At 39.3% G+C, this 26,895-nt stretch overlaps 1 protein-coding gene across 1 annotated transcript in view; it reads left to right on the forward strand.

The window, feature by feature from the left end:
- The first annotated feature begins 6,423 nt into the window (after positions 1 to 6,423).
- jph3 (junctophilin 3) overlaps positions 6,424 to 26,895 on the forward strand; it is a 57,985-nt gene continuing 37,513 nt past the window's right edge. Inside the window, exon 1 of the mRNA XM_011476331.3 lies at positions 6,424 to 8,113. Within this exon, the coding sequence (XP_011474633.2) occupies positions 7,732 to 8,113 (382 nt within the window). The 5' untranslated portion in view covers positions 6,424 to 7,731. The remainder of the gene's footprint in view (positions 8,114 to 26,895) is intronic.

Raw genomic sequence — 26,895 nt, forward strand, 5'->3', positions numbered from 1 at the left:
TTGTCAGATTGTTTAAGAAAATCAGACAATGTGAATTTAATGTTAGGAATTTATTTGCAAATTATGGTGGAAAATAAGTATTTAATCCTTTACAAACAAGCAGGATTTCTGGTTCTCACAGACCTGTCAAAATGATCACAAGAACGGTAAGCAAAAATCCCAAGACCACACGAAAAAAAAAAAAAAAAAAAACTTTTTTCTGTAGTATACAACATGTTTTTCCTTCTTCAGTTCCCGTGTTATTCTGGAACCAAAGTAACAAAGGCTACCATCAGTAACACACTAATAGTAATAATAATAATCAATTTTATTTGTAAGGCGCTTTGCTAGGAATCCAAGGTTGCTGTACATAATAGTGAATGTTAAAAGCAATAAAAAGCAAAAAATGTACAGTAAAATATGCACTTTAAAATAGGACAAGGATGTCAAGTTATGGGGGGAAATATGCTAGCTTGAAAAGGTGGGTTTTTAGTTTCTTGGTGAATTGTGAGAGAGAGCCAATGTTTCGGAGGTGAGGTGGTAGTGAATTCCAGAGCCGGGAGGCAGAGTAGCTGAATGCTCTGCTCCCCATAGTGACAAGGCGAGCAGTGGGGACAACCAGATGAAGGGAGGAGGAGGAGGATCTGAGGGCACGGGTGGGTGTGCCGATATGAGCAAGATCTGACAGGTTTGAGGGGGCAAGGTTGTGGATGGATTTAGAAGTCAGGAGAAGTGTTTTGTATGTAAATAGGTGTGTGATCGGTAGCCAATGGAGCTGCTGCAGAACAGGTGTGATGTGTTGGATTGATGGTGTTTGATTTATAAATCTGGCAGCAGATATTGTAGTTTACAAGAGCTTTTTGTGGTAAACCAAAATAAAGGGAGTTACAGCAATCCAGGAGAGAAGTAACAGGACTGCGCACCAGGACAGCAGTGGAAAGAGGACTGAGCGAAGGGCAAAGACGACGGATGCTGCGAGGGTGGAAATAGGCAGACCGGGTGATGCTATTGATGTGTGAAGTGAAGGAGAGGGTGCTGTTGAAGATGACACCAAGACTTTTCACCTGAGGGGAGGGGAAAATGAAGGAGTTTTCAAAGGGAATGGAGAAGTTCTGGATGTTGTTTATAATGGATATAGTGCCTATCAGGAGAAGTTCAATTCAATTTTATTTGTATATGCCCAAATTCACAACAAAAGTCGTCTCAGTGGGCTTCGTGCTGGTAATTGTAAGGTAAAATAAAAGGTAAATAAATTGGGTGTAGCCTGAGAGGTAAGAGTGAAACCAGCTGAGTGGTATGTTTGTGACACCTATGGCGGATAGTCTATCTAGGAGGATGGTATGAGAGATGTTATCAAAGGCTGAGCTCAAATCGAGTAAGAGGAGGATGGAGAGTAGGCCAGAATCAGCAACACTACGCCACCAGAGACTCAAATCCTGCAGTGCCAGACATATCCCCCTGCTAAAGCCACTACATGTGCAGGCCCAGCTAACATTTGCCATAGAGCAATTGGATGATTCAGAAGAGGATTGGGAGAGTGTCCTACAGTCAAATTAAACCAAAATAGAACTTTTTTGTTAAGAACTCGACTTGTCGTGTTTGGAAGGGCAAGAATGCTGGGTTGCATCCAAAGAACACCACACCAACTGTAAAGCATGAGGTTGGAAACATCATGCTTTGGGACTGTTTTTCATCAAAGGTTCCAGGAGGAATGATCCGTGTAAAAGAAAGAATGAATAAGGCCATGCATCGCCAGATTTTCAGTGAAAACCTTCCATCAGCAACGGCATTGAAGATGAAACTATGCTGGGTCTTTCAGCATGACAACGATACCAAACACAAAACCGAGGTAACGAAGGAGTGGCTTCGTTAGAAGCATTTCAAGGTCTTGGAGTGGCCTAGCCATTCTCCAGATCTCAACCCCATAGAAAATCTTTGTAGGGAGTTGAAAGCAAGATCAACAAATGCAGAAGCGTTATTCCCTCTGCAGCAAAACCTGCCGGAATATTGCTTGACCTTTTTTGACTGGACCAGATGAGCAGGTGAGCTGCTGCATCCTTCACTCCTAAGAAGATTGCAGAGTGATCCAGTTCTCAGTCAGACCTGTTTCCCCGCCTCCCTCAGCGCGCCGAATGAGGAGAAGAGGCTGATAAATAATAGAGGAGAAGGAAGAGATAGATGAAAACTAGGCTGGCTCCCCCTCCTCACCTCCTGCTTCCTTTTTTTGGTTTTATATATTTCAACTGTGCGACAAAAAAAGACTCATGAATAAGTGAAGAGATTTTTTTTTGTTGGATGCACCGCTGACGTAGAGGCTTCGTCAGAGAAACGTCAGGTATAAAGAAGCTAGAGAGATAGCTGCTCTTTTTCAGCTCTGTGTACATTAAAGTGACTGAAAGTAACTGGAAGACACTTTTCACTGTGAAATGACATTCTCCCAACCTGAAACGAAAAGTATTCAGGCGGGGTGAGCGGTGCAGATCCGGTCGTGGTGTGGACCATTGGGTACATTCACTGTACAGATTTATTGATGGCTGAGAGGAAGCTCTTATTGACTGCTTGGAGGAGTCACATGCTGTTCAAACAGAGCAGAGGGAGGACAAACAGCGTGGTTGCATTTCCCTGATCCATATTGTGGATCAGAGCTTCAGCTTTCTGGTTCTTTTTAACTTGATTGCACAAGAAAAAAAGCCTGTGGTTGTTACATTATCCCAAACACTCAGAAAGACACTGAGAAGTTTCTTTGTGACTGGAAAAAATGCTTGTTTACTCAATATTTTTAAAAATTCCCTCAGATTTGGCCATGGACTTTATGTAAGAACTGGACTGAGTGTGGCGTCATCTGTGGCTGCAGCCAAATGAAGTCAATTAAGTCCATTTTGTTTGTGATAAAGACACTGCCATCTTCGATTGGTCCAAGTCAACGTTTCTGTGACAACCACTCTCGCCAAACAGGAGTGAGCTTTCTCGCTACCTGATCTTTTACAGCTACCCAATTGGTCTCCGTACACCACTTCCTCCTATCACCAACATTGCGATAGTTAGGTAATTTGAAGTAGATTATCTCCCTTCATTTGTATATCTTTTAGGTACATTTGTTGGAAAACTTGTAATTCATTAATAAATAATTAAAATAAAAATATAAAATAAAAAAAAGTAAGCCCCTGTAGCATTTCTAGAAAGTTCTACCTCCTTTACGATAATTTCCCCCCCTAATCTTTCTCTTAGCTTAAGGAAAACTTTTAAGAGGTTATTGTTTTTATAAAGATCTGAAGACATACAGTCAGGACCATAAATATTTGGACAGAGACACATTCTTTCTAATCTTTTTGTTCAACCCATGGAATAAAAGCTGAAAGTCTGCACTTCAATGGCATCTGAGTTGTTTTATTTCAAATTCACTGTGGTAATGTACAGAAATAAAATTAGAATGTGTCTCTATCCAAATATTTATGGTCCTGACTGTAGTTGGCCGCAGAATGCTTTAGTGGCGTAAGACAAATTCTCATGCATGCGGTGACCGATCTCGAAGCTGTTACAGATCAGGTAGCCGTTACAGATCTGGTAACTGTTATAAATTTGTCAATCAAACAAGTGCTACAAATTTCATAGCGTCTGTATTATTAACTGACTTCTTGGTTCTTTTGTTATAAGACACGGTTGTGTTTTGACATACCTGCCTTTTTTCGACAGACGTCGTCACCTGTCAAACTTTGACAGGGGACGCCCCTTGATGTCTGTTTGCTGCTGGAGGATGTTGCTCCAGGTGTGAGAGAGCAGGAAGGCCCCCTCATCCCGGTTCATAGAAGTGTGGGCTCGCTTTCGGATCTCCACCGCCTGCGGTGTCTGCTTTCTTCAGTGCGGAGGACTTTGGCCTTTTCCCAGTCCATGACATGGTGGTATGGTTGCTTATTTCATGTTTTCTTCAGATGCCTGTTGTTGTCTTACTCTTGTTATTCTTCCCTTTGTTTCCTTTTCACATTCTTTTAATAGCTGTTAATTTAGTTATAAAAATGTATGGGATTACCTGTTATTTTACATTACCAAAGTCAAAGATGGTGACTTTTTAAACCCCCATTTTAAAATAACCACTTTTTTGTCAAAATCTGACACAAAATCTAACTTCTAAACTTATTCTAAAAAGTAGGTGTTGAGCGAAAAACACTAAATATAAACACAAATTTCGTTCTGAAACATGTAATGTATTTACAGGGAGACCCTTTTGAAAGAGAGGACATCTCTGAATTCATATTTCCTTACAGTTGATTCTGCTTCTTTGGCCTTTTCTTTTTTAGTTCTAACTTTCCTTTTTTCATATTCTATTCATATTTCATATTCTAGAATAAGAAACTACAAAACATTCCTCAAAGAAATTTATTGAAGTTCATATTAACTTTTTAAACATTCTTTAATTGGTTTTTCTGTAAACGGTGTAACAAATCACCAGATCACACTGATTTGTGGGTTTATTTTACCGGTTGGCATTTTGAGCTACAACATCTTCATAATATAATCGATGTATTAGAGATACTCCTGTAGCAGTCTGTGTTGTGAAAAAAGGAGTTTGGATTTTTAGAAGTAATACCAATTTTAATTGAAAAATAAGAAGAAATGACCCTCCTACTTTATTCTATCTATGAAATGTGGTGGAAGTGTTATGGTCTGTTTCTTAATTTGATCCTGGATCAGGATCTGCTCTTCTGTTGTGTTTGAGGATAAGGTTGGATGACACTTCCTCCAGCTGTTCTAAGCCGGACTGACAGGATCCAGAAAATGCTCGTCTGTCAGCTCTGAGCAGATTACACCAAGGATCTCAAAGCAGATTTCTGCTCTGCTCAAACCATTAAAACCTTTTCTTGTTTTCCGAAAAACGCACAAACCCTCCTGCCCTCTGTCCTGTCTCGTTAACCTTTTAGCCTTTTCTTCCTTTCTGCTTTGTCTTGTCCTCCTTCCCTCTCACTTGCTTCAGTGCATTTAAAACCCTAATCCTTAATCTTCAAACTCAGTGATTTTATTACTGTAATCTGTTGGAATTGGCTTAAATCTTCCAGACAGTGGTGGGCAGAAAAACAAAGCACAGCAGTAGCAGGGAAGAAAGGAAAGAGCTCCTAATTTGGTTCAAAAGTTTTTTTTTATTTGTCATCTAAAAGAAAGGATGCAATGGAAGTGGATCTGGTGCGGAGAAGTTGTGATGAAAACAGCTGCATGGAGGCAATAATGAGTGAGCGATCGCTAGATTGGATAAATATTTCACATTGCTGGTCATGGCTGAGGAGTTCCTGTGGTGTCTGTTAATGTAAAAGACAATAAAATGACCTGCACGTCAGCTGTGGCTCTGTCTGGATTCATAAGCTGCTTATATCTGCTTTAACTTGCCCCTACACTTGTTCGCTTCACTTTGGGGTTTAATGGATCGCGTCCATGCCGCTCAGTTGAATAACAGAGGATACAACAGCAGTCCAGCTGTGGAAGGAGACAAACACCCAAAATCCGAATCAGATTATCACAAAGTCACTGACATGTTTCAGTCTGATAGGATTTTCTGCTGACCGGAAACTTCAGAGAACCACATTAACAGCCGTTGTCTACAAATGAAAAAAACATGGACGAGTGGAGAACCTCACCATGCCAAGAACACAAGTAGAATTCATCCAGGATGTCCTAAAGAAAGCAGAATAATATGGAAAGAACTTCAGGCAGCTATAGACAGAGTTTATGACTTGAAAAGAACAGAGACTTTTGAACAAACATTTCTGAGCAACAAGAACATAAAGACTCGTTTCCGATTTGATACTTTTCCAAAGCCTTTGGACAAATATTCTGTGGACTGATGGGACAAAGAAGGAACTTTCTTGAGGGGAAGGCGTCCCATTACATCTATAGAGTCAAATGAACATTGTTTCATAAAAACGCGGGGCAGCAGTCTAACATGGTGGTGGAAGTGTTGTGTTGCTATGTGTGTTGTTATTTGGTTGTGTTGCTGATTCAACACCTGGATGACTATTTGTAATTGTTGGAACCATTAATTTTGTTTTGTCCAAGATTCAAAACCTTTAATTGACAGATTTTGTATAGCCCATTTTTAAGTGATAGGGGTGTGGCCTATACCAACAAGCCATTTGCGCTGGAAAACCCAACATAGTGTCAACATTTGATCAATTTCTTCATACATTTCCTCAAAATGTCAAGAAGAGAGAAGAGTTTTTGTGAAAATATCTCAGCAAGTCAGCATCTTCCTCTGCATGTCACAAAATGCCTAAAGAAACAATCAAACTGCCCCTTTTTGTGATGTCACCTGAAATTGGATGCAGAGTTTAAGGCCAATTTGTGGAATCAGCCACACAGGATGAAGACAGGAAGGCTCAGTCACAGATCAGGAGCCACAAGTGAACGTAAAGCACGGCGGCTCGCTCGGCGTCTGTCTCTTTAAACGCTGGAGTGTGCTACTGAGTGGGGGAGAGGGGGAGCTTGGCTCTCTGCATTGGAACAGTCCTCTTTAATGAGGCGATTTTCTCACAGAGCTGAAGAGAGAGCCACAGAGATCCAGCCGCCAGAGGAGACTGTAGGACCACGACGACGGGCGGCCGGGCAAGCTGTGCGTCAGCCGGTGCTCTACAGGGAAACATGGAGATGAGCAGGGGATGCTGTGGAGGAAAACTGAACAGGATCCTGTAGATGGATGCTACTTAATCAAGCAGGCAACCTGAAGGCAACCCACGCAGAGGATAAACCACTTATGGACGGAGTGGATTAAAGACCTACTGACAGAGAGAGGGGGGGGGACAGAAGAGGAGAAATTAATCAGTTGTTTATTTTGTCTGTGTGTGCGCACTTTCTGTCAGAAAGAGCGTGTGCCTGCCTGCATATATTATAAGCCAGGAGACTGCATTGCTGCTCTCCGGCTCCACAGGAGCAACGGAAGCAGGCGGCTGAATATATGATGTGTTTTCTCCTCTCTCCCTGAATGCATGTTTCATGGCAGCATAGGCAGAGACACAAGAACGTCAGGAGAAGATCTGACGGGAGTCGCAGAGCCCAGCTTTTGTTCTTGTTATCACTGAAGATAAAATCATCTCAGTGGAGGAGAGTCGATACCTGTCTGTCTGCTGGGCCTCGCTACTGATCAGGGTGGTGTTTATGCTTGAGGTCTGCCAGGGAAACTTCTCGGCTTTGCCCCCCAGAGAGGTGGAGGCATTATCAGGTAGGAGGCAGCAGAACGGGTGGGCCCAAGCGAGAAGTAAGAGAGTAGGAGGAAGAGTTGTGTGTGTCTTTGTCATAATCTGTGTAGGCAGGTTGCTTGGAGGCTGGTGGAGCCGGCTGATGGTTGAAACTCCGGCTGAAAAGGGGTAATGGCAGCTCAGGCTCCCCTCTCATCCTCTGTCACCTGCCTGAGGCGCAAAAAAGCAGAAAAGTGCTAACCAAAGCTGTTTAGAGCCCACCAAGAGGATGGTGTGAGGAGCCCCCCGTCCCACCTTTCCAGAAAACCCTATAATATCTGCAGGGGTCCTGTTCTCCTGCACCCGTCTTCACCTTCATCAACTCTGAGCTTGTTGACATCAGAAGCAGCGTTTCTTGGTCTGTGTGGGAGTCGTCCTCCCACTCCTCCCTCCCTCTCACTCCTAGCCCAGAGACTCAGCTTCATGGACTGTCTCTAGCACCAAACTGCCCGTCCTTTTCCTCCCTTTCTTTTCTTTTTCTTTTCTTTTTCTTTTTGTTGAGGCTTCAGGGGAATTGCCAAGACCAGTTTCATGCATGTCCACTGGCGGCAGGTTCAACTTTGACGATGGGGGGTCATATTGTGGAGGGTGGGAAGAGGGCAAGGCGCACGGCTATGGGATCTGTACCGGACCGAAGGGCCAGGGCGAGTACTGCGGCTCCTGGGCCCATGGCTTTGAACTGTTGGGGGTCTACACGTGGCCCAGCGGGAACACCTACCAGGGCACCTGGGCTCAGGGAAAGAGACATGGTGTGGGCATTGAGAACAAAGGCCGTTGGGTGTACAAGGGGGAGTGGACGCATGGCTTTAAAGGACGCTATGGCCTACGGGAAAGCACGGGGACGAGCGGGAAGTATGAAGGCACCTGGAACAACGGGCTACAGGATGGATATGGAACGGAGACGTACTCGGACGGAGGTAAGATCTAGAGAATATGGACAGATGCATTGTGGGTGTTATGGAGGTTGTACGTAACAGAAGATGCATTAAGTATTTGTCCTCGTTTAAAACAACTTGCAGAAGGATTGGCAGCCTGGTTGCAGATGCACAGTAGGAGGAATTTTTCTTCTGGGGTCAGCCTCTCATCTGTGGTGCTCAGTTAGCACACACATTCCTGTAGAGGCGAGGTGTTGCACCAGGATGCATTTTATATTTCACACTCGTGTAAAACACAGGGATCTAATAGTTAAATCTAAATCAAAAAAAAAAAAAGTTTCTCTATTTTAGATGTGCAAACAAATATCTATAGATGCCAAATCTTTTTACTCTTTAAAGTCCCACTCTGATCATATTTTGATTTTTTTTAAACCATCCCCAGTGGACTTTTTATTATGATTTTGGCATTTTTAGCCAAAATCAGCCAAAACCTGTTGTTTTCTAGTGCAGTTCCTGCAGAGCGGCGGTAGTTTATTAGAAATTCACCCCTGAGTTGTGGGTGGGCTCATTGGAGATGAGTAGGCTTGCCCTGACGTCCCATCATCACCCATCGTCCATCATCTTGCGCTAGCTTACAGCCCCTCACCAACCCCAGCAATGTCAACATCAGAGCCATACAGTTTTGAGTCATTTGCCAACCCGGACAAGAAAAACGAAGACAAACATGGATCTACGTCCGAATCCAAATTCAGTCCCCAACGCCACGGCCTCTCCCTCACCCTACATTTAGCCCTGTAAGTCATGGAGTGCCTTCAAATCCGGACGTCACTACCACTAGATGAAATCATGAAAATCCGTTTTATAACTTCAAAACTCATGCTAAAACAAAAGGTCATTACTTGCCCTGAAATGTAAACTTCTGTGCTACAAAGCACACCCACATGAAGAAATGCGTTTCTCCTTCACGTCACAAGCGCAATGAGGATCACCCTACCGATGGAGGGATATCCAGCCTCAACTTGCTATGGCTTCTCCTTAAAAATTCAAGTTCAGACACCACTAAAGCTCCAAATGCACCTACAATTGGAGAAATAGGGAGGAGTCAGAGGAGTAGGGAATGAATTTGGATTCTGTCTATTTGTGTGCAAGGGGAGGCATCAGAATGGTGAAAAGCGGGCAGCTTGTTTCCCGTCTGTAGCGCCTATGTCACAGCTACAGGCTTTTTCCAAAGCCATTTTTACATCTGTTCCTGATTCACAATGATTTCAACAAACAAATACGCAGAAATTCAATTTTAACAGTATTTCTCCTTCCCCCATCATGAGAAAAATGCTACAAGAACATGTTAAAAACTCCAAAAACACAACTTTCATTGGAGTTGGTTTTTAAAAACTTAAACCTTGTTTTATTTTTATGCACAAAAACTTAAGGTTTGGGAAAACAGTTGGTTTTTCAAGTCTAAAAAACGTATGAAAGAAGAAAAAGCTTTCACTGGACTAAAGTGTTTTGAAGGTTGTTTGCTGAAACACTTCACCACTCTTTTCCATTTGCACTGAAAACCTGAATGGTTTCTTGTGATTTTACACACATTCACCACTCAGCTAGAAAACAGTAGTGATAACAGAACAACATCTGTTGATTAAACGGTAGAGAGGTTAGAAACCTGTCACCGTTTAATTTCCTGCAGAGCTTTTTGGTTCTCAGAAATCCTGGGGTCACATTAAAGCCGAAACCGGTTTTGTCAAATGTGTGAAATGTGCAATGGAGTGACATACCAACAAAACCCTTCTGCTGGGGTATTGAGACAAACAAACAAACAAACAAAAAATGTTATTTTTTTTTCCATTTTGATCCTGTCTGGAATCTTTGCCACTGAATCTACTGGCAACAAAACGGTGTGGATGATGCAATGCTTGGTACGTAGCTGACAAAGCTATTGGAATCTAGACAAGACACCTGGCAGGAGAAGCAGTAGCCAAGCTTTTTTGCCCCGCACTGTTCTGCCCGAGCAGAACCGGGCCGCTTTATGGGGACAGGTGCTGATAAAATCCCCCCCAGTGATTGGACGGACGTTTTTGTTTCAACTTTGATACTCAAATTACAATCCTGAACCAGCTAACACAGCTACACAACCCTAATGACCTGCTAAAATTACAGTTTGGCATCAAACAAAACATTTGGGTTCAGTTCAGTCCCAGATCTAAAATGACATCTTTCATGTGCTAATAAAGACACACAAAGATTTTAGTTCCAGTACACACAAAAAAGTATTAATTTTCTTTTACGGTAAATTAGAATTTTTAATGGCTGCCACAATCACATTAATTCACTATTTGACAGGTTGTTGTGACAGCTCAGACTTTTCTTTTATTGGGTTCTTTTGCCATTATGTTCAAGTAATGATGTAAAAGTTTTTGGTAATTTTGATGCCTTTAGTTTAAGCAATCTGTGCACATTAAGGTCCCAATGTACTAAAAATCCTTCAGAAATAAAAAACGTCAAGTTCAAAAAGTGACTTTGAAACAAAAAGAGAGATGGAGAGACATAGTTAATGTCGACTTTAATTAACACGGTCGCTTTCATATCAGCCTTTTACTCCTCCAGAAGCTTTACGTTATGCAAGACGTCCCAATAATCTTTGCCTCAGGCTTTCTTGAAATATTTACATAAACAGAGTCGATGTGCCACATTTTCTGCAGCCACATCTGCATCCGTTTGAGCATAAAGTTGTGCCATTCCATACCTGCCTTTCATGCTTTCATGATAATAATGATAAAGGTGCAAACAGCGGCTTCTTTCATGTTTGATAGAGATTGGATTTGCTTGGTATATACATTTCTCGGCAAATGCACAAAGTAGAGTTTTGCTGGTTTGGGTGTGTTGGAAAAGGGAGCATGTTTTTGCACATTTTAGAAGCTTTTTTGCCCTTGTAGATCTTTAAAAAAATCCCGCCTAGTCTTTTTCTTTTGCGCTGTCTTCACAAAGCTATTAAATGGATCTTTGCTATGACCCAGATGTTGAGCATAAATATAATAATAGACAAAGGTCAAAGGTCATGTCCGTTGTTTCGTTCTTTTAATGCCTTAAGATGGTACGTTGTTGTTTTTTTTTTTTGGGTGAATATGGGTGAAAGAGACATTTTGTCGGCCCCAAAGACTATATAAGTGTATAACATTGTGCTGTTGCCATGACAACAGTATGCAGTGGGCATACTGTGCCACCAAACTGGTGATCTCCTCACCAGTTTGGTGAGGAGATCTGTACACAAGTTTATCAAATGATTTTTCAATCAACCTATACCTCATTTTGAGGTATAAAACAAAACTGTATATAAATGTGGACTAAAAAGTACTAAAAAAAAATGATTGTTTTACCGCACATCTTTATGAAAAGTTTATTACTAAATCGCACGACAAATAAGGGGAAATTATATTAGATCACAACTTGATGTCATGTATCAGGATTGTCTTTGTCCCAGTATGCTGCCATGGCAACCATTCAAAATGCAAATCAATAACAGGTAAAATTTTAATTTTCAAGTACAGGAAGACAAATTGGTTCACATGTCAAACACATCAAGACAAGAGAAAAACACAAAAATGCCTCTGATCCTTTGAGGACAAAAAGCAAACTTTAAATGTTAACTAACAACTAAAGAGAATTCAAACTGTGGTTATCTTGATTTAAAAACAGCTGGTAACATGTTACAGTAAGAGATTCATTACTAATTTTAGTTAATGCATTAATAAGCTTTAATTAGTTAATTACTGTAATGAAGTGTTAAGAGCCATTTTTATTCATTACTTTTGATTTCTAAGTGTTTCACCTAATGCATTTGTCAGCAGTTATCTAATGTTTAACATTTAACCTTAAAAAATGCATCACAAAGCATGAATGAAAGCTGCTTTGTATGATGTATGCAATAACTACTTGTTAGTTAATGTGTTTGTCAAGCCTCAGGCTAAAACATAAAACGTTACATAAAACTTTACAGCCAAAAATAACTATAGTAAATAATTACTTTTGACACTATTAAGGCTTTACAAACCTGTTAATTAACATGTAGTTATTGCATACACGATGCTAAGCAATCCCATAACACAGGTTTTATAAATGCTTCATAATTCATTAGGTAAAGTGAAATATTTATTTATTTTTATAATTTATCCTATATATGTAATTTAATTTTTCCTTTTATGTATCTACATACATTTTATATTTAAATGTAACCTTTTTCTTACTATAATTTTATCCACAATATTTCCCTGTGGGGATCCATTATGCCAGGTCTTTCCGGCTTGGTTGTTGGTTGTTGCCATGGTTATCGCCTGGTTGGGGGTGGTTGGGGTCCAAGATTGCAGCCTCTAGGCTGTGGAATGGACCCCGTTGCTTTCCCGGTCTGTAGCATTGTGGCGATTGTCCTGTGGCTGAGCTGGCTTCTGCTAGGAATAGTTTCCCATTTTCCTCACAACAGAGACGAGCCTTAAGTTTCTTTTACAAGTTACTTTTATAAGTATTCACTTACTGTGCTTGGGACCATGTGAAATCTGTGTTAAAAGAGGGGAAAGGGGAAGGGTGAAGGATGTTTAGTTTTTTTTAATTGCTGTGTCTTGATTTGTTTTTCATTGTAAAGCGCCTCGAACTTCACAAAGTATGAAAAGCGTTTTTTATAAATAATAGTAAACTGCTAGCTAATGCAATAGGCAAGACACTAAGTAATGCATGAAAGTTGCCATTAAAACTTTAAATAAATTATTAATAAATAACTAGGGACCCTTATTGTAAAGTGGTGCTGACATGGGTTATGGTATTTTTGGGAAATCTAATGATTTGATAGTAAGACCTCGTGAAAATAGTGATTTTATTTTGAGAAAATATATCTTCTCTGCTCGGATTCCTGATGGACATAAAGCTAAATATAGTTCAGAGCTGTGCCACTTTTTTATGTTTTTGTGTCAATAATGGGATTGAGACAAATGCCAACATTGGTTGCTAGGGAAAAAGAGGACAATTTCATTAATTTAATTTGTTGTCCAATTAACTAGTTATGGTGTCAAATAGCTGCTCAAGTGTTAGGTTAAAATTTGGATTAATTCCGTTTATTTTTAAAGCTGCAATTCACAGCTGAGGTTGTGTTGAGACGCCTCACAAGAAATACTGGAAAAACTTTCAGCAAAGAAGAAAAAATACACAGTGAATGTTAGAAAGCCATTTATTCCAGATAATTCAAGACTGTAATATTATGCTAACTCTTTAATGGTTTTTAAGTACTAACATTTTAAATGAAAGGGGAAAAAAGAAATTAGGGAACAATTAAAAATATATCTTAGTATGAGTTGGAATTTTCTAAATGAATGTTGAATAAAAGTAAAAAGTATTATGCCATTAAAATAGTCTTAGAAGAACAAATTCTTACAAAAAGTTACTAAGGCGAAAACTCCAGGAGGTAATGCTGAGGAGAATCAGGGCAGTAATTCTGAAGATATTCATTTATAGATACATATTTTAAGGATGACATAAATACTATTCTTTTTTTATCAGATTGCAGTAACAAGCTAAAAATGTAATTAATAATGGAATCATTCATCAAAAGAGAGCCTCGCATGAGCTGTATCGTCTAAATCAGTGTTGCATTTGGCGTAAAATTGGCATCAGTCGCAGTTTGATTCTCCTGAACCATGAGCGGTTCAGTCACTGTTAATAAGACACAGCAAGTGCTCTGAAACAGAAACACCCGTGCACGGTGTGCGTGCAGAAAGAGCGGCACGCGGGGAAAGTGGTGCATTTTGAGGCTTGGCAGGAGCATTCCTGCAGCTAAATCCTTGTTATGTAACCCTACAACTAGCAGGCCGCTTTTTCAGCACGACTCTCCACTCAGAGTAAGTCCTGGCCAGATGAAGTTGGAGATGAGCAGGCAGAGGAGCACAAACTGGTCAAGGGACCGGCTGGGGAATGAACAGATAGTGGAGAGAGGGACGGTCATACTGGAAAACTGTGGGATTGTTGTGATGATCTTCATCATGGTTATCATAGGATAAAACAGTGATCTGGAAAGGGTTTAAAATGAGGAAGAATCGCAGCAGTCCAAGCTGGAGGACCTGCTGCTTGTGCTGCACCTCTGTGAAACCACACACAGTAAACGCAGCAGAGACTGGCCTACTTCTGAGTGTTGATCTGGCTTCAGTGATACACTGTGTCCTGATTATAACAGTGTGCATCTGGCCTTTATATAGGTCTGTGATGATAATATTGTTTGGGGAACTAAACAGTGTTAAAGCGCGGCAGAATTAAACTGACAGAGTGATCCCAAAATAAAAAATTGTCCGGTGCACCAGGAGGCAAGGATTTACCCTCATGTGAGATTGATCTGGTTAGTGCTTTTCCTCTTACGATCATCTGCAGCTGCATGCTAATTCGTTGCTATTTTTTGGCGTGTCTATTTCAAATCTGTGTGTCCAGCCCCAGCTGCAAAAACAAGTACAAGTCAAATTTGCTGGGAAAAGCAATTATGAAGCGAATTCAGTCCCGTTATGAGTCATGAAACACAGAATCCCAATTTCTCAGCAAGGAAACTCAGCTGCTCGCCAACCGGACAGATGATCTTAGGGTTCTTTCTTCTCCAGATGACAACTTTTTGGTCCTGCTTTACCGGGCAGTAATCCACAACGGCTGCCCTTTACCTGCAGTACTGTCAGAAAATGTGGCCAACAATTTTTTGATCTAAGATATTAAAACGAAAACAAGTGAAAAGTTTTGTGAGATCTGAATCTTTTCCTGGCTTGAAATTGAACCCCAGAAAGTGATTTAATCTTTCCATCAATAGTTTGAGCTGATTTATTAATTCATAAACATTCCTGTATTAAGGCTTTTGGTGATTGGACTGATGGTCTGTGGCAAAGAAATTTATTTCAAATACCTTATTATAATTGAATATACCATGAAAGAAAAGTTGATGAAATAATTATTAGCACATTTTTTTCTGATATTTAGGTGGAGCAGCTTCATTTTGCACTGATCTTGTTATTTAAGTGGAGCAGAGATCTGTTTAGCATTATTTTTTGTTATTTAAATGGAGAAAAGTTCTGTTTAGCACAGATATTGACACAGAGTTATTGAGGTGGTGCATTTTTGCTTAACACCGATTTTCTTTCATTTAGTTTGAGCATAGTTGTGTTTAGCACTGGCTTTTTTGTTATTTAGGTGGAGCAGAGTTTTGTTGAACACTGTTTTTTTCCATAAAGCCAGAGTAGAGGAGAGTTGTTTTTTTCAAAGAAACATGAGCATTCCTGCTTTACTGTCCAGCGTCATTCATGATCGTGCTGTAATCTCTCTTGGCAACTCAATTTCTCACCAAAGTCATTACAGAATCAGTGCTTTCTGATTAATTATTTACTGCGCTGCCCCGCTCCGCCTCTGTGTGTGTGCTTGGTAATCAGTCAGCTTAGCCCTTCATCTCTGTAAACATCATAAGTCCGGAAGGCCACGCCAGCCAGTCAGAGCCCGGCAGAGTGGGCTGAGCAGCCAATAGCAGCGAGCTAAACTCAGTCCCTCGTGACACGGTGACCTGCTGCAGGCGTTGCTATGGAAACCCTACTGTACCGAGCAGGTCTGAGGAAGCAGAGCTAGGGTGGAAGGAGAGAAGTTGAAGAAGAGGACAGGAGAGAACGCTCCTGGCAAATATAAAACAAGGAACCAAACAAATCAGCCCAGATGAAGTAGTTTTAGGTAAAATAGGGACTGAGGGGCTGGAGGGCAAACATGACAGGCTTTAAGTGCACAGCATGTCTGCAGCAGAGCATCTTTGAATCTTTTGACTCCTGACTGATATGTCTTCAGACACGGCAGAGCCTCGAGCTGCAGAGGTGGATCTGTAAAATCAGCGCTAAGACTGAACCTGGGTTTGGTTACAGGAAGAATGGAGGTTCGGTCAGACATGAAGACAAACTTTTACCCTCAAAGCTCCTCTGTAGTCATTTAAACATCAGTCAACAAGGAAAATCTTTTAAATCTAACCTAAGGAAGGCTGTGAAAAATAATTTTCCACCTTGTAGATTTTTTTATTTAGGGTTGTTGACGTTTAAACTCAGTTCAGACCATGATATACCACCACCTTCATGCTCAGCTGGCTTCGCACATTATTTTTAGGAAATGCTTAAATCAAGATGCAACAGGACCACCACAAAATGAAAAAGAATAATTTATCCACAGAATATTTATCCTAATTTTACAATTTGAATTTTAACTTTTAATAACAATTATTCAGATTATCTAAAAAAGTAATGTAAGTAAAATATTCATGATAAATTAAAAAAAACAAAAAGAGAAGTATGAAAAAATATTTGTAATTTGACAATATAAAAACTATTAATGGAAAAAAAATGTAAACATTTTAAAGGATAAAGCCAAAAAATAATGCTAAATAAACTAAGAAATACATGTTTTGAAAAACAATAAATAGCATGAACACAATTACTTAAATTCAGCAGTAGGATCCCATTTAGGAAGATAATACAAATTTCATTTCGGTTGTACAAACAAATACTAATATTTATTTAAATGCACATTTATGCTGTTTATTTATTCACAGTCCTTGTTTTGTTTTTGTTTTTTTTTTAAGTTTCAAGCCATCGCACCATCACCAGCTATGTGGTTTATTATGGAAAATGTTTTAAGTCTGTTGATTTACCCCATGGAGTGGGAGAAAGTTCATGAGTTTAGATCATAAAACCAGAAAAATAAACTGTTGGCTTTCCTGCTGCCTGACTTTGCAGCTTTATCATGAAATTTCAGAGCAGATAAATAATCCTCAAATAGAAATCTGCAAGACTCAGACAGAAAAAAAGGCCACAGCAAAATCTCTTAAACGGATGAGAGCTTCATTTAGGCAAGCAGAGGTTTAGCTTTGATCTGACCCCGCCTGCCTTTAGCGGTCAGTGGTTTGATCGTGGTTTGCTTTATCTCCAGCCTGTCCTGCTTCTTCAGCAAGCTTGTTGGCATCTGCCCGCCCTTTGTCAATCTGATTGCTCGTCTTTCTTCCTGACACTTTAATTGTTGGCTCTCTCCATCATCAATAAATCCTCTACCAAAATCAGCATTGTGTCAGAAAAAGTGACCTGAAACACAAATCCCCTTTCATGGCATCACTCAGACCCTGGGTAAAGAATTCACCTCATCAGCATTGATTATTCCTGATCCTAGCATGCTCCAGTTGCTACACATCAAAGTACTCAGCAGTGTCTTTGGATTTTAGTTTTTTCCAGACCGTCTCTAATCGGCACCTTGTCTACAACCACAACAGCTCCTGTGTAACCTTCGTCTTACGTAACTGTGGTTTGATGTGCGTAGTGAGGATTAGTGGTACTGCCTGAAATATAAAATCTCCAAAAATCACTGCTGGAAGTTTGCCGTGTGCTGCTGCGGATGCAGGATAAGCTCCACACACTAATATAGGTGTTTGCTGATGCTACATTTTCTCTGCTCTGAGAGAGAAGAAGGTTAAAAAAAAAAATACAGTCCACTGTCTTCTGTGTTTACAGTCTGGAGTTTAACTGTTTTCGTTCCCCTTTTTCACGCATTTAGAACAAAAATGTCTCTAAAATCTAACAACATAAAATTTAAACATTCTTTTAGTTCATGATGCAAGTGAAACTACATGCAGATGACACAGCTTTAAGCCTCACTTTCACAATGTCAAAACCTTTTTGAAAGATCATTTAATTTATTATTATTATATGAATTCATTTTAAACTTAATCAAATTATTTTTCTGTTTGTCTTAAGATATGATGGGTAGTACATATATAAATAACTTAGGAAAAATGAATATTACTCAAAAACAACACCATTAGATTTACTTAGACAAATACATTCTGTAGTTTAAATAACTATTCTTTTGAAAATGTCAAAAGTAGAAAATAAAGAGCTCTTTAGATTCAGAAATTGTTAACTGCTAGGTGTTCAAAGATGTTGCATGTCAAAGTATTTAGTCCAGTTGTGCTTTGGGATTTGTTTTCCTTAATTTCCAGTAAATATTTTCAGGCTGCTTTTGTCTGTCGCTCTCCGTGGTGCTGAAAAATCCAGCGAGCATCTGGCAGTCAGCAGCAAATTTCCTTTTGTTTTCTGGAGAATGTTAAAGTCAGACACAACACTCAAAGTTTTCTCTGACAGCAGAGACATGAAATGTTCAATTACGATAACCACCTTTGATGATACTCACTAAGGACCTGTCAGATCTGCACACAGAGAAGCAGACTTGTTGACGTGACAAGACCTCAACCCCAGGCTCCTACAGTAGTAAGGAAAATCCGCTTCACAGCTCCCATGCCAACACAATTAGGCTGATTCTTCCTGGAGGGCCAACAGAAAGCACTCTCCAGTCATGTGGGCCTCTAAATCTAAACTGCAGCAACTGCGGGCAAAAAGAAACAAAAGGGTTAAAGCGAGGAAAATCAAATCAGCAGAAACATCTCATTTAATCACGTGCTGAGCTGCAGGCTGAGTTTGGAATTGTCTCTTTAAGAAATGTGTGTCTGCTCTCTGTTTCTGGGTTAAAAACCATCTGTCCCTCTGAGTTTCAAACTGACCAGAAGAAGTGCCTTATGTCAATGTCAGCTGTACTGTATAATATAGAGAAACAGGGTCTATAGAATTGCTTTAGATAATAGAGCTTTAAAATACAGCCTCTTTTTTTGAGGAGTCACATTGTGCGTTTTATCACTTCACACCAACTTCACGATTTAAAATATTGACGACAGGTTACAAGCTGAGACAACATGAAGCAGGACAAGCTGGGGAAGAGTTGAAACAAAGGCTGTTTTATCTATTATAAATGCATGCATCTGTGTAAAAAAAGGAAGATGCCAGAAGAAACACTGCATCTGAAAAACTTTATTCTGGGTATCTGTTGGAATATATGTGCACGTTTAGTTAGTTTTTCTATCTGTTTGTATGCTGATGATGTGCTGCTTTCTCAAATCATGATTACATGTATTTGAGGTTAATCGGTCATGTGAAGGGAGTTAAAGGTCAGACACCATTTTTTTTAAAGCTTTTGTTTTTTTCTTACTTCCACATCTTTGAATTTTCTAGATGGCAGATATCCATTCATGAGAAAATCAGATCAAGATTAATAAAGCAGCAATAAAGTGTCAATGTCTTTGTACTTTTTACACTAAATTTAACAAGAAAAATTACTTTCATCTTCCTTTGTAACACTGCCTTAGAAAATAAAATAGATTTGTTGTTTTTTTTAGATTGGATAACATGCATTAATAGGGAACCTAAATTCCTGTCAATTTATCTGCCGTTTAGCTGGACTTAAGGAACCCTGGGTAGCAACAAGAAGTTAAGAAGCAATTAAACATTTTAAAAACTGCTGTTTAGAAATTTCCCCAAAACAGTGGTTAGCGCTCTTGCCTCACAGCAAGAAGGCCCCTGGTTCAAGTCCCGGCTGGGGGACCTGAAACAGAACACCAATGGGGGACCTTTCTGTGTGGAGTTTGCATGTTCTCCCCGTAGGTTTTCTTTGGGGACTCCAGCTTCCTCCCACCATCCAAAAAAATGCTTCATAGGCTAATTAGTCACTCCAAATTGTCCATAGGTGTGACTGTGAGTGTGCATGGGTGTGTGATATGTGTGATCCTGCGACAGACTGGCAACCTGTCCAGGGTGTCCCCTGCCTGCGCCCATAAGTGGCCGGGACAGGCTCCGGCAGCCCCGTGACCCCAAAAGGGATAAACGGAAGAAGATGAATGAACAGAACTAGGATCACTTTAAAAAAAAAATTAAAATTATTATTTAGATTATTTAGATTTATTATGTCAGTCATAAGACACAACTATTTGTCTCAAATCCATCGCAGATTATTCTCAATTTCTTCTTAACCAATCATGGCAGATGATCATTATTATCAAGTCTGGTTCTACTGTTGTTTTCTTTTTATCCTGTGTTCTATTGCAAAAATGGCCATTTGAAATAGGTAAATGCAAATGTTAATGGGATCTCTGGTGATTCTAATTCCAAAATTTGTTAGGCCATTTCATTTTCTTTTTTTGTAAAATCAGCATTTTTTTATGTCTTAGATGTATGGTAGCGCTTCCCACTGGTTGATTATGCAGTAATAAATCAACAGACACACATTCAGGAGGTTTTCTGCTCATGTTCAGACTATCCCAGGTGGCTGTTTTTGAGGTGGAATTTAACTGACTGACTATATGAAGGAATTTGAGCCATTTGTGTTACGGTCCGTACCGGTTCGGTTTTATCATAAACCCAGCTGTACTTAGGAAACACAGAGTTGTAGTTCTCATTTTTGTTCTAATGACAGTCATAGTAGTTTGTTTAAGAGGAAATCCATAATCTCTGATTTTATGGTTCGTTATATTATTATAGCATGAAAGGCTCCAAAATTTGAGAACTTTCATAAACAAAGAAGAGATGGATTTTGTTTGTACACCAGAACTTTTTCACTTAAATAATGGTAAAATTTTGATTCACATGAGATGGGAAGCTCAATTTTAACTAAAGACCTCTGAGGCAACTTTTCAAGATGTACTTCAATCTTATAATTTGGAGAGATAGCCTCTTTGTTTTAATTTGGTTTTTATGTGCTTCATAAATGAGGTTGGACCATGTGATGCTGCCGATGTGTCCTCACACTGTCAGAACGTTTTCCCCTGTTTTTCTGCTGGAGTTTCACTGCTTTTCCCGACCTGTCTGCCTGTCAGAGTCAAACTGCATTTCAAAACTAGTTAACCGGCATGTAGTCACTCGTCCATCATCCTGTCCTGCCAGCATGATTACAGCACTATTTCTAACAGACATGCTGCCAGTTCTCATTTTCCCAAGCCGTCCCTCCATCATCGCTCTGGCTCTATACCTGGCAGCTTAAAGATAGAAACTTTTCTCATTCCTATAAAAAAACTGCAACACAGCTGTCAAGGCCTGATTATGTATTAAGAAGAAAAAAAGTATATATATATATGTGTGTGTGTGTATATGTATTAGGGGTGTAAGAAAAAATCAATTCGGCAAAATATCGCGATATTTCATTTGGCGATACTCGTATCGATTCAAAATGCTGTCAGGATAATATTTCTTTAATTATTTCTAAGCGTTCTTCAGTGTCTGACTCTTGTCCACTTCACCCTCCGACAGCAGAGCACATGGAGCCTCTTTGAGCAGCTCTACACCACACAAGACAACAGGAAGACTGCAGCCAGAGGCAGCTTGTTCGGTTGTTATGAGACATGAACTACTTCGTTTTTACTTGGGATGGGTACCAAACAGAAACTCTGTGCCATGTTGCTGCCAGCAACATATAAAAACGAGGATTGCGGTGCTTTTTAGCGGCTCAGATAAAAACGAGTGAAGCAGCGCAGCGGCTAATGCACTTAGCATCGGCTGCAATGATATCGGCAAAAAGTTCTGCAGAACCTCTAAGCAATAGATTCTAGTTCAGCGACCTGCTTGATCAGAGGGATGTGTACAACGCTCTGAAAAAAGGCAAACATCGTAGCGATCAGTATTACCAGTTTACTTCCGCGTGTGAGAAAGCGAGGCAGCACAACGATGCAGGGCAGACTGTGATGTAAAAAAAAAGCCTCTTTGTCACATTAAAGCAGCTTCCTTAATTCTGTCATGCTGCTTCATCGTCACACTTTATTGTTTCTGGAAAGAATCAGTGCCCCCCCCCCCCCCCCTAATTTTGAAGCACCATTCAGGCTCCTGAACCGTTAAAAAGTACTGGAGAAGCCACATTAAGCAATGTTGAAAATAAACAGCATTTTATTTCCCCAATATAAACTTATTGTGAAAGGCGCATTCATTCTTTGTTTTTTTCTACTGAAAAATATTATGTTGTGGAAAGAAGACAATGTAACTATTTATAGTTACCAAAATAAAAGCACTAATGTGTTTGGGTAAAAGCAACTCATATATGAGATACAATTGCAGTGCTTAACATTGTGATCATTAAATAAACTGAATTTGACCATTTTATTACATTGGAAGACATATTGAAATTCAGGTAGAGATTTTTTCAAAGTTATATTTTTTTAAAAAAAGAGAGAAAATATCTGTAAAATATCGGGATACGTATCGTATCGCCAAACTCTTGCCAATACACACCCATAATATATATATATATATATAGGAGACCCTCACAAGTAGGGCTGTCGAATCACGATTCACATGTCGGACCGCTATTCTTACTATTTATTATATTATGAATGTGAGCAACCTAGTATATAAAAACACAAACAATTTAGAAAGGAAAAAATTTGATTTTCAAATCAAATCAAATCAAGAAAGGAAGAAATGGTATCTGGCACTTTAAACAATGCCACACGTTTTTCTATGAACTTACAGGTGAACCTCAGTAGTAGGCAAAACAAAAACATCACTGTTGCTTTGTGACATTTAACAACAAATCCTGAAAATGTTCTCCACTACTGTAACTGTACTCAGCTAAAATATGGTAAATTAGGAAACAGCAACACCTAAATAAAGTGACTTTAACCTCTCACAGAACACAGTCCTTAAATCTGATCTGACAACTGTGTTTCAAACAGTCATGTTTTACATCATTTTATTCTTCTATCTTTAGTGGAAAACATAAAAATTCAACATTTTGGATCAACATTTTGCTGATGTGATATGACTTCTCTGCCATGCTTGCAGACCTCACATACTTGATCAAGAAATTTTCACGTTTTTAATTTCTATTTTATTATATTGGAAAATTGTTGACTATATTTAAAGCAATTTTTTTCCAGCTCATTTCAGTAAAATGAACTTTAGTCTCATTTTTTTAATCTAAAAAAACTATTGATAGTTTTACTTTGAAAATGGGAACCTTCACAGACATTTTACTTTGAAAATTTGTTTACTTCCGGTGACTGTAGCACATTTGGTTTCTTTTGTTTATACTCAAATCAACATAATTTTGCCATTTCAGAGCACTAGCTAAAATAACTTTAAATTATAAGTATATTTTACTCAATCTGCAATCTTGGACGTCACAAATATTTCTAATCAAATTTTCGGGAACAGAATGCGAAATATTCTGGTATTTGGATGCTTGACAGCCTTACACAGAATTATTTTGACTTATTAAGTTTTCATTGTATGATGACCTATCCATTCCTACAATGTCATATCACTGCAGTGTATTGTTCCTTGTTTTGTTTTTGCAAAAGGTTTTTATGGGGGTTCTTGATTGGATTCTGCACCTCAGTCTTTTTAGACAAAAAAAAAAAATAACATTCAAAAGTTTTGCCCAAGAAAACTTGCTGTCTGAATTCGTTCTTAATGCTATTTTTTTCTTTCTATGTTTTAAATTAAAAAAGTTTTCAACTGATATACACACATAAATGAAAACAAAGTATAAGCAAATGCTAACACAAACACTGCTGTCCTTAGCTGTTGCAATGCAGGATACTACATAACAAAGCAAATTTAATGAGTCTTAAATTTGTTAGGATTTATTGTGAGAAACGATCCCATTCCGACCTTGACAAAACTTGACCGGGATAATGAAATGTGACTTGAATTTGCCTGCACTTTTAGCAACACACTTGCTATTTAAGTTTACGTAAAATCCGCCCCACGTTCGGTGAATGAGCATGTTTCATCTTTATTTTAAATAATATTTAATTTTTTATATTTTTAAAAGCTTAATTTTCTTAAAAAATGTTTTGAAAATAGATAAATAGAAGTTTCTGATGAAATTTTGGGCTTTTTTTTGTTTCCTGCCTTTGTTTTCTGTGCCAATCCTAACCATCTTTTAGCACATTTGATGTCCAAAATAAACAAGAGCTCCCTAAATTGACACACATAGGCCTACATTTTTGTTTTTACTTACACACACTTCACATATTTAAACAGTGCATAACAATCAAAACAGTTGTGAAAATGCATTCAAACTGTACATCATGTCAAGGGCCAATTTATGGCTCCTGCACTCTAGTAAAGCTGTCAACTTCTCATAAAGGATGACATTGCAGACATTGCCTAATCCACTGACATTGACCTTTGGTTATAGAAAGTTTCTGCGTAACCTCAAAATCATTTTCTCCTTTTAAACTCAGAAAAATGGCAGCCTGTTGGTCAAAATCTATGTAAACCAAACAAAAATTGCCTGAAAAAAATTTGGATTTTAAAGGCCTGTGGCTTTCATGTCATTTTCTCATGCTAGCAGTTTCCATGAATGAACCTTCTAAATAAATGCCCCAAAAAATAGCCAAAATGATGCTGAAATTGAGATCCTGGCTTAAAACTATTTTTTTTGTGCCTTTTTGGCATCTTTTAATACAAGATGCAGTTTAAGTAAGTAAAAGGTTATCAGAGTTCTGCCGACCATTTAATAAAATGGTAATCTTGTCATGCTGTTGCACAAGTGTTTGTTTGTTTGTGTATGTGTTCTCTGATCTGCCTCTCATATGGCCGTCCAGCTGTGCGCTGCCATGATTACAAAAGCCCAGACAGATGTGTCGGCCATCTGTCTGACACAAAGCCTGAGTTTGTGCATGTGCAGGTATGAGGATAAAAGGCAGCATCCTCCTGATGCCTGGGACAGCAACGCCTTCAAAAAGAGCCTGTACGTGTGTGGGTGTGCGTGTGTGTTTCAGTGTGCGACTGGCTCATATGGTTCATTCAGCAGTTCCCGTTTTACTGCCACTTGAGCCCACAAGGGAAATGTTTGTATGTGTTTGCGTTCGAGAAGGCCGAGTGTGATTGCAGACCTTATATGGTCATATAGTTGGGCTGGAGTGAATGCGTTTGAATGAATCAGTGTCGTTACATCAGAGGTAGGATTGCTCTCTCTCTCCCAGCGCACACTTCCGCTGGAGTGTAAGAGAGAAGAATGGTGGAAGTACGCAGCAACACAATGAGGTGCCCTACTTTCTAGCAACGAGGAGATGTGAGGGCTGGGACTGCAACAGGGAATGCGGGTGTGCAGATGAACGGCGTGAATGGATGGGTGTGACCAGAGGAGACGGTCGCGTGCTCCTCACACCTGAGCAATAAAATGTGGGCTATGAAGAACAACCCCTCTTCTCCAACCCTTTTAGCTGTTCTTTTTGATGTCTTTCCTTTATTTGGTCCTCTTTGATTTTGTTTAATGGTTTACTCAAATGTAGTTATCTTTACCAGTGTTGTAGTTATGTTTACCATTCTTACATAATCCAGAATATCAAAAAACTGACTAATAATGCAAAGTAAATGTGGAAATTCATATTTTATGACATTGTTATGGGGGACTATTTTGGGTCAAGCCTTTTTATCTCAAACGGATCAGTTTTGATGAAACAGTTACAAAGTTAGTGCATAAATGTGGTCGCAAGTGATGTGAACTTTTTAAGACCGACTCCAACCATCTTTTCTCTCCGTTCCCCTTTTAGTAAGTTTATGCTGTTTTTAGCAAAAAATAAATAAATAAACGGTGTCGTTTTCTAGAACATATCTTATGCAGAACGGCAATAGGTCGAAATTTGCCTCTACGTTGTGGACGGGAGCATTCGTGCGGAACAACCCTGTCCCCCATTCCCAGTCTTGTTGTTGAGAGCTTTCTCCCACTAGCTTTCAGCCCCTCTCCCAACCTAACATTACCACAGGAACAAAACCTGGTGATCAATACTGGAGCTTTCCAGCAGTACAATTTTGATCCAGATGCCAACTCAGATGTGGAAAAGAAGTCGTACATGGATCTAGTTGTTTACAACACTGTTTTTCAACCTGTTTTTGAGCGCAGGTAAACTTTTCCTTTGACAAAAATCCCGCAGCACATCACCAACCAAAAATAAATAAAATAGTGAAACTGTAGTTTGTTTGATGTACCAGTACAGTCTCTCCACATTCTCAAATGCATTTTTTGTAATGATTGAGGCACAAAACATGTGTCTTTACTGAAAAAGAGGACATCTTTAAATACTTTTACTATCAGACACATTATTTACTGAAAATAACGTTAAAACGGCATTGGGTAGAAGGTGCAAAAAAAACAACAATAACCAGACTGAGGTATCAGTCTCTAATTATTTGCCTCAATCCTTCCAACATTGTCCTTCAACAGAGCTGGCAGACAGCAAAGGAGTTAGTGCTACCTTTGATGGTTGAACCAGAGACCTGAGAGCCTCAGCTGGAATTTTAGATGTCCCAAGCATGAACCTGTTCTCAATTCCTCTCAAGTATTATGTCATTGCGGTTAGAACGTCTAGCAGAGATGATCATGCAGACCATTTAAAAACCGTCTTCCAAACAACTCAGAATATCATCTGCAGACATATTTCTGTTTGATCAGATAAAGTGAACACAATTTAACTAATCCGTCATCCTTGTTGGCCTTTTACATTTGAATTTATTCTAAACTGTAGTCTAAGGAATACAAACGATAATCAGTGGATCGGCCAATGTGCATTTAGGCCACACCCATTTTGCTAATTGACAGTCAGTCTGCTGAAAAAGCTCCTTACATAATAAATAAGCCCTTTAATAACTGGTATTGTGCAAAAAGATTGTTTTTTAAAAGATTACTTTGAAATCTAATCTTTGGGGTACAAAGATTTTACAATAAAATATTCTTTTTTTTTTAATCCTTCTTATTTAATATTATTATTTTAAAATAGCCAAGGGGCTGCACAGTGGCGCAGTGGTTAGCACCCATACCTCACAGAAAGAAGGCCCCTGGTTCAAGTCCCGGCTGGGGGACCTGAAAACATAACACCAATGGGGGACCTTTCTGTGTGGAGGTTGCATGTTCTCCCCGTGCATGCGTGGGTTCTCTCCGGGGACTCCGGCTTCCTCCCACCATCCAAAAACATGCTT

This window comes from Oryzias latipes, chromosome 6, assembly GCF_002234675.1.
Source record: "Oryzias latipes chromosome 6, ASM223467v1".
Lineage (NCBI taxonomy): Eukaryota > Metazoa > Chordata > Actinopteri > Beloniformes > Adrianichthyidae > Oryzias > Oryzias latipes.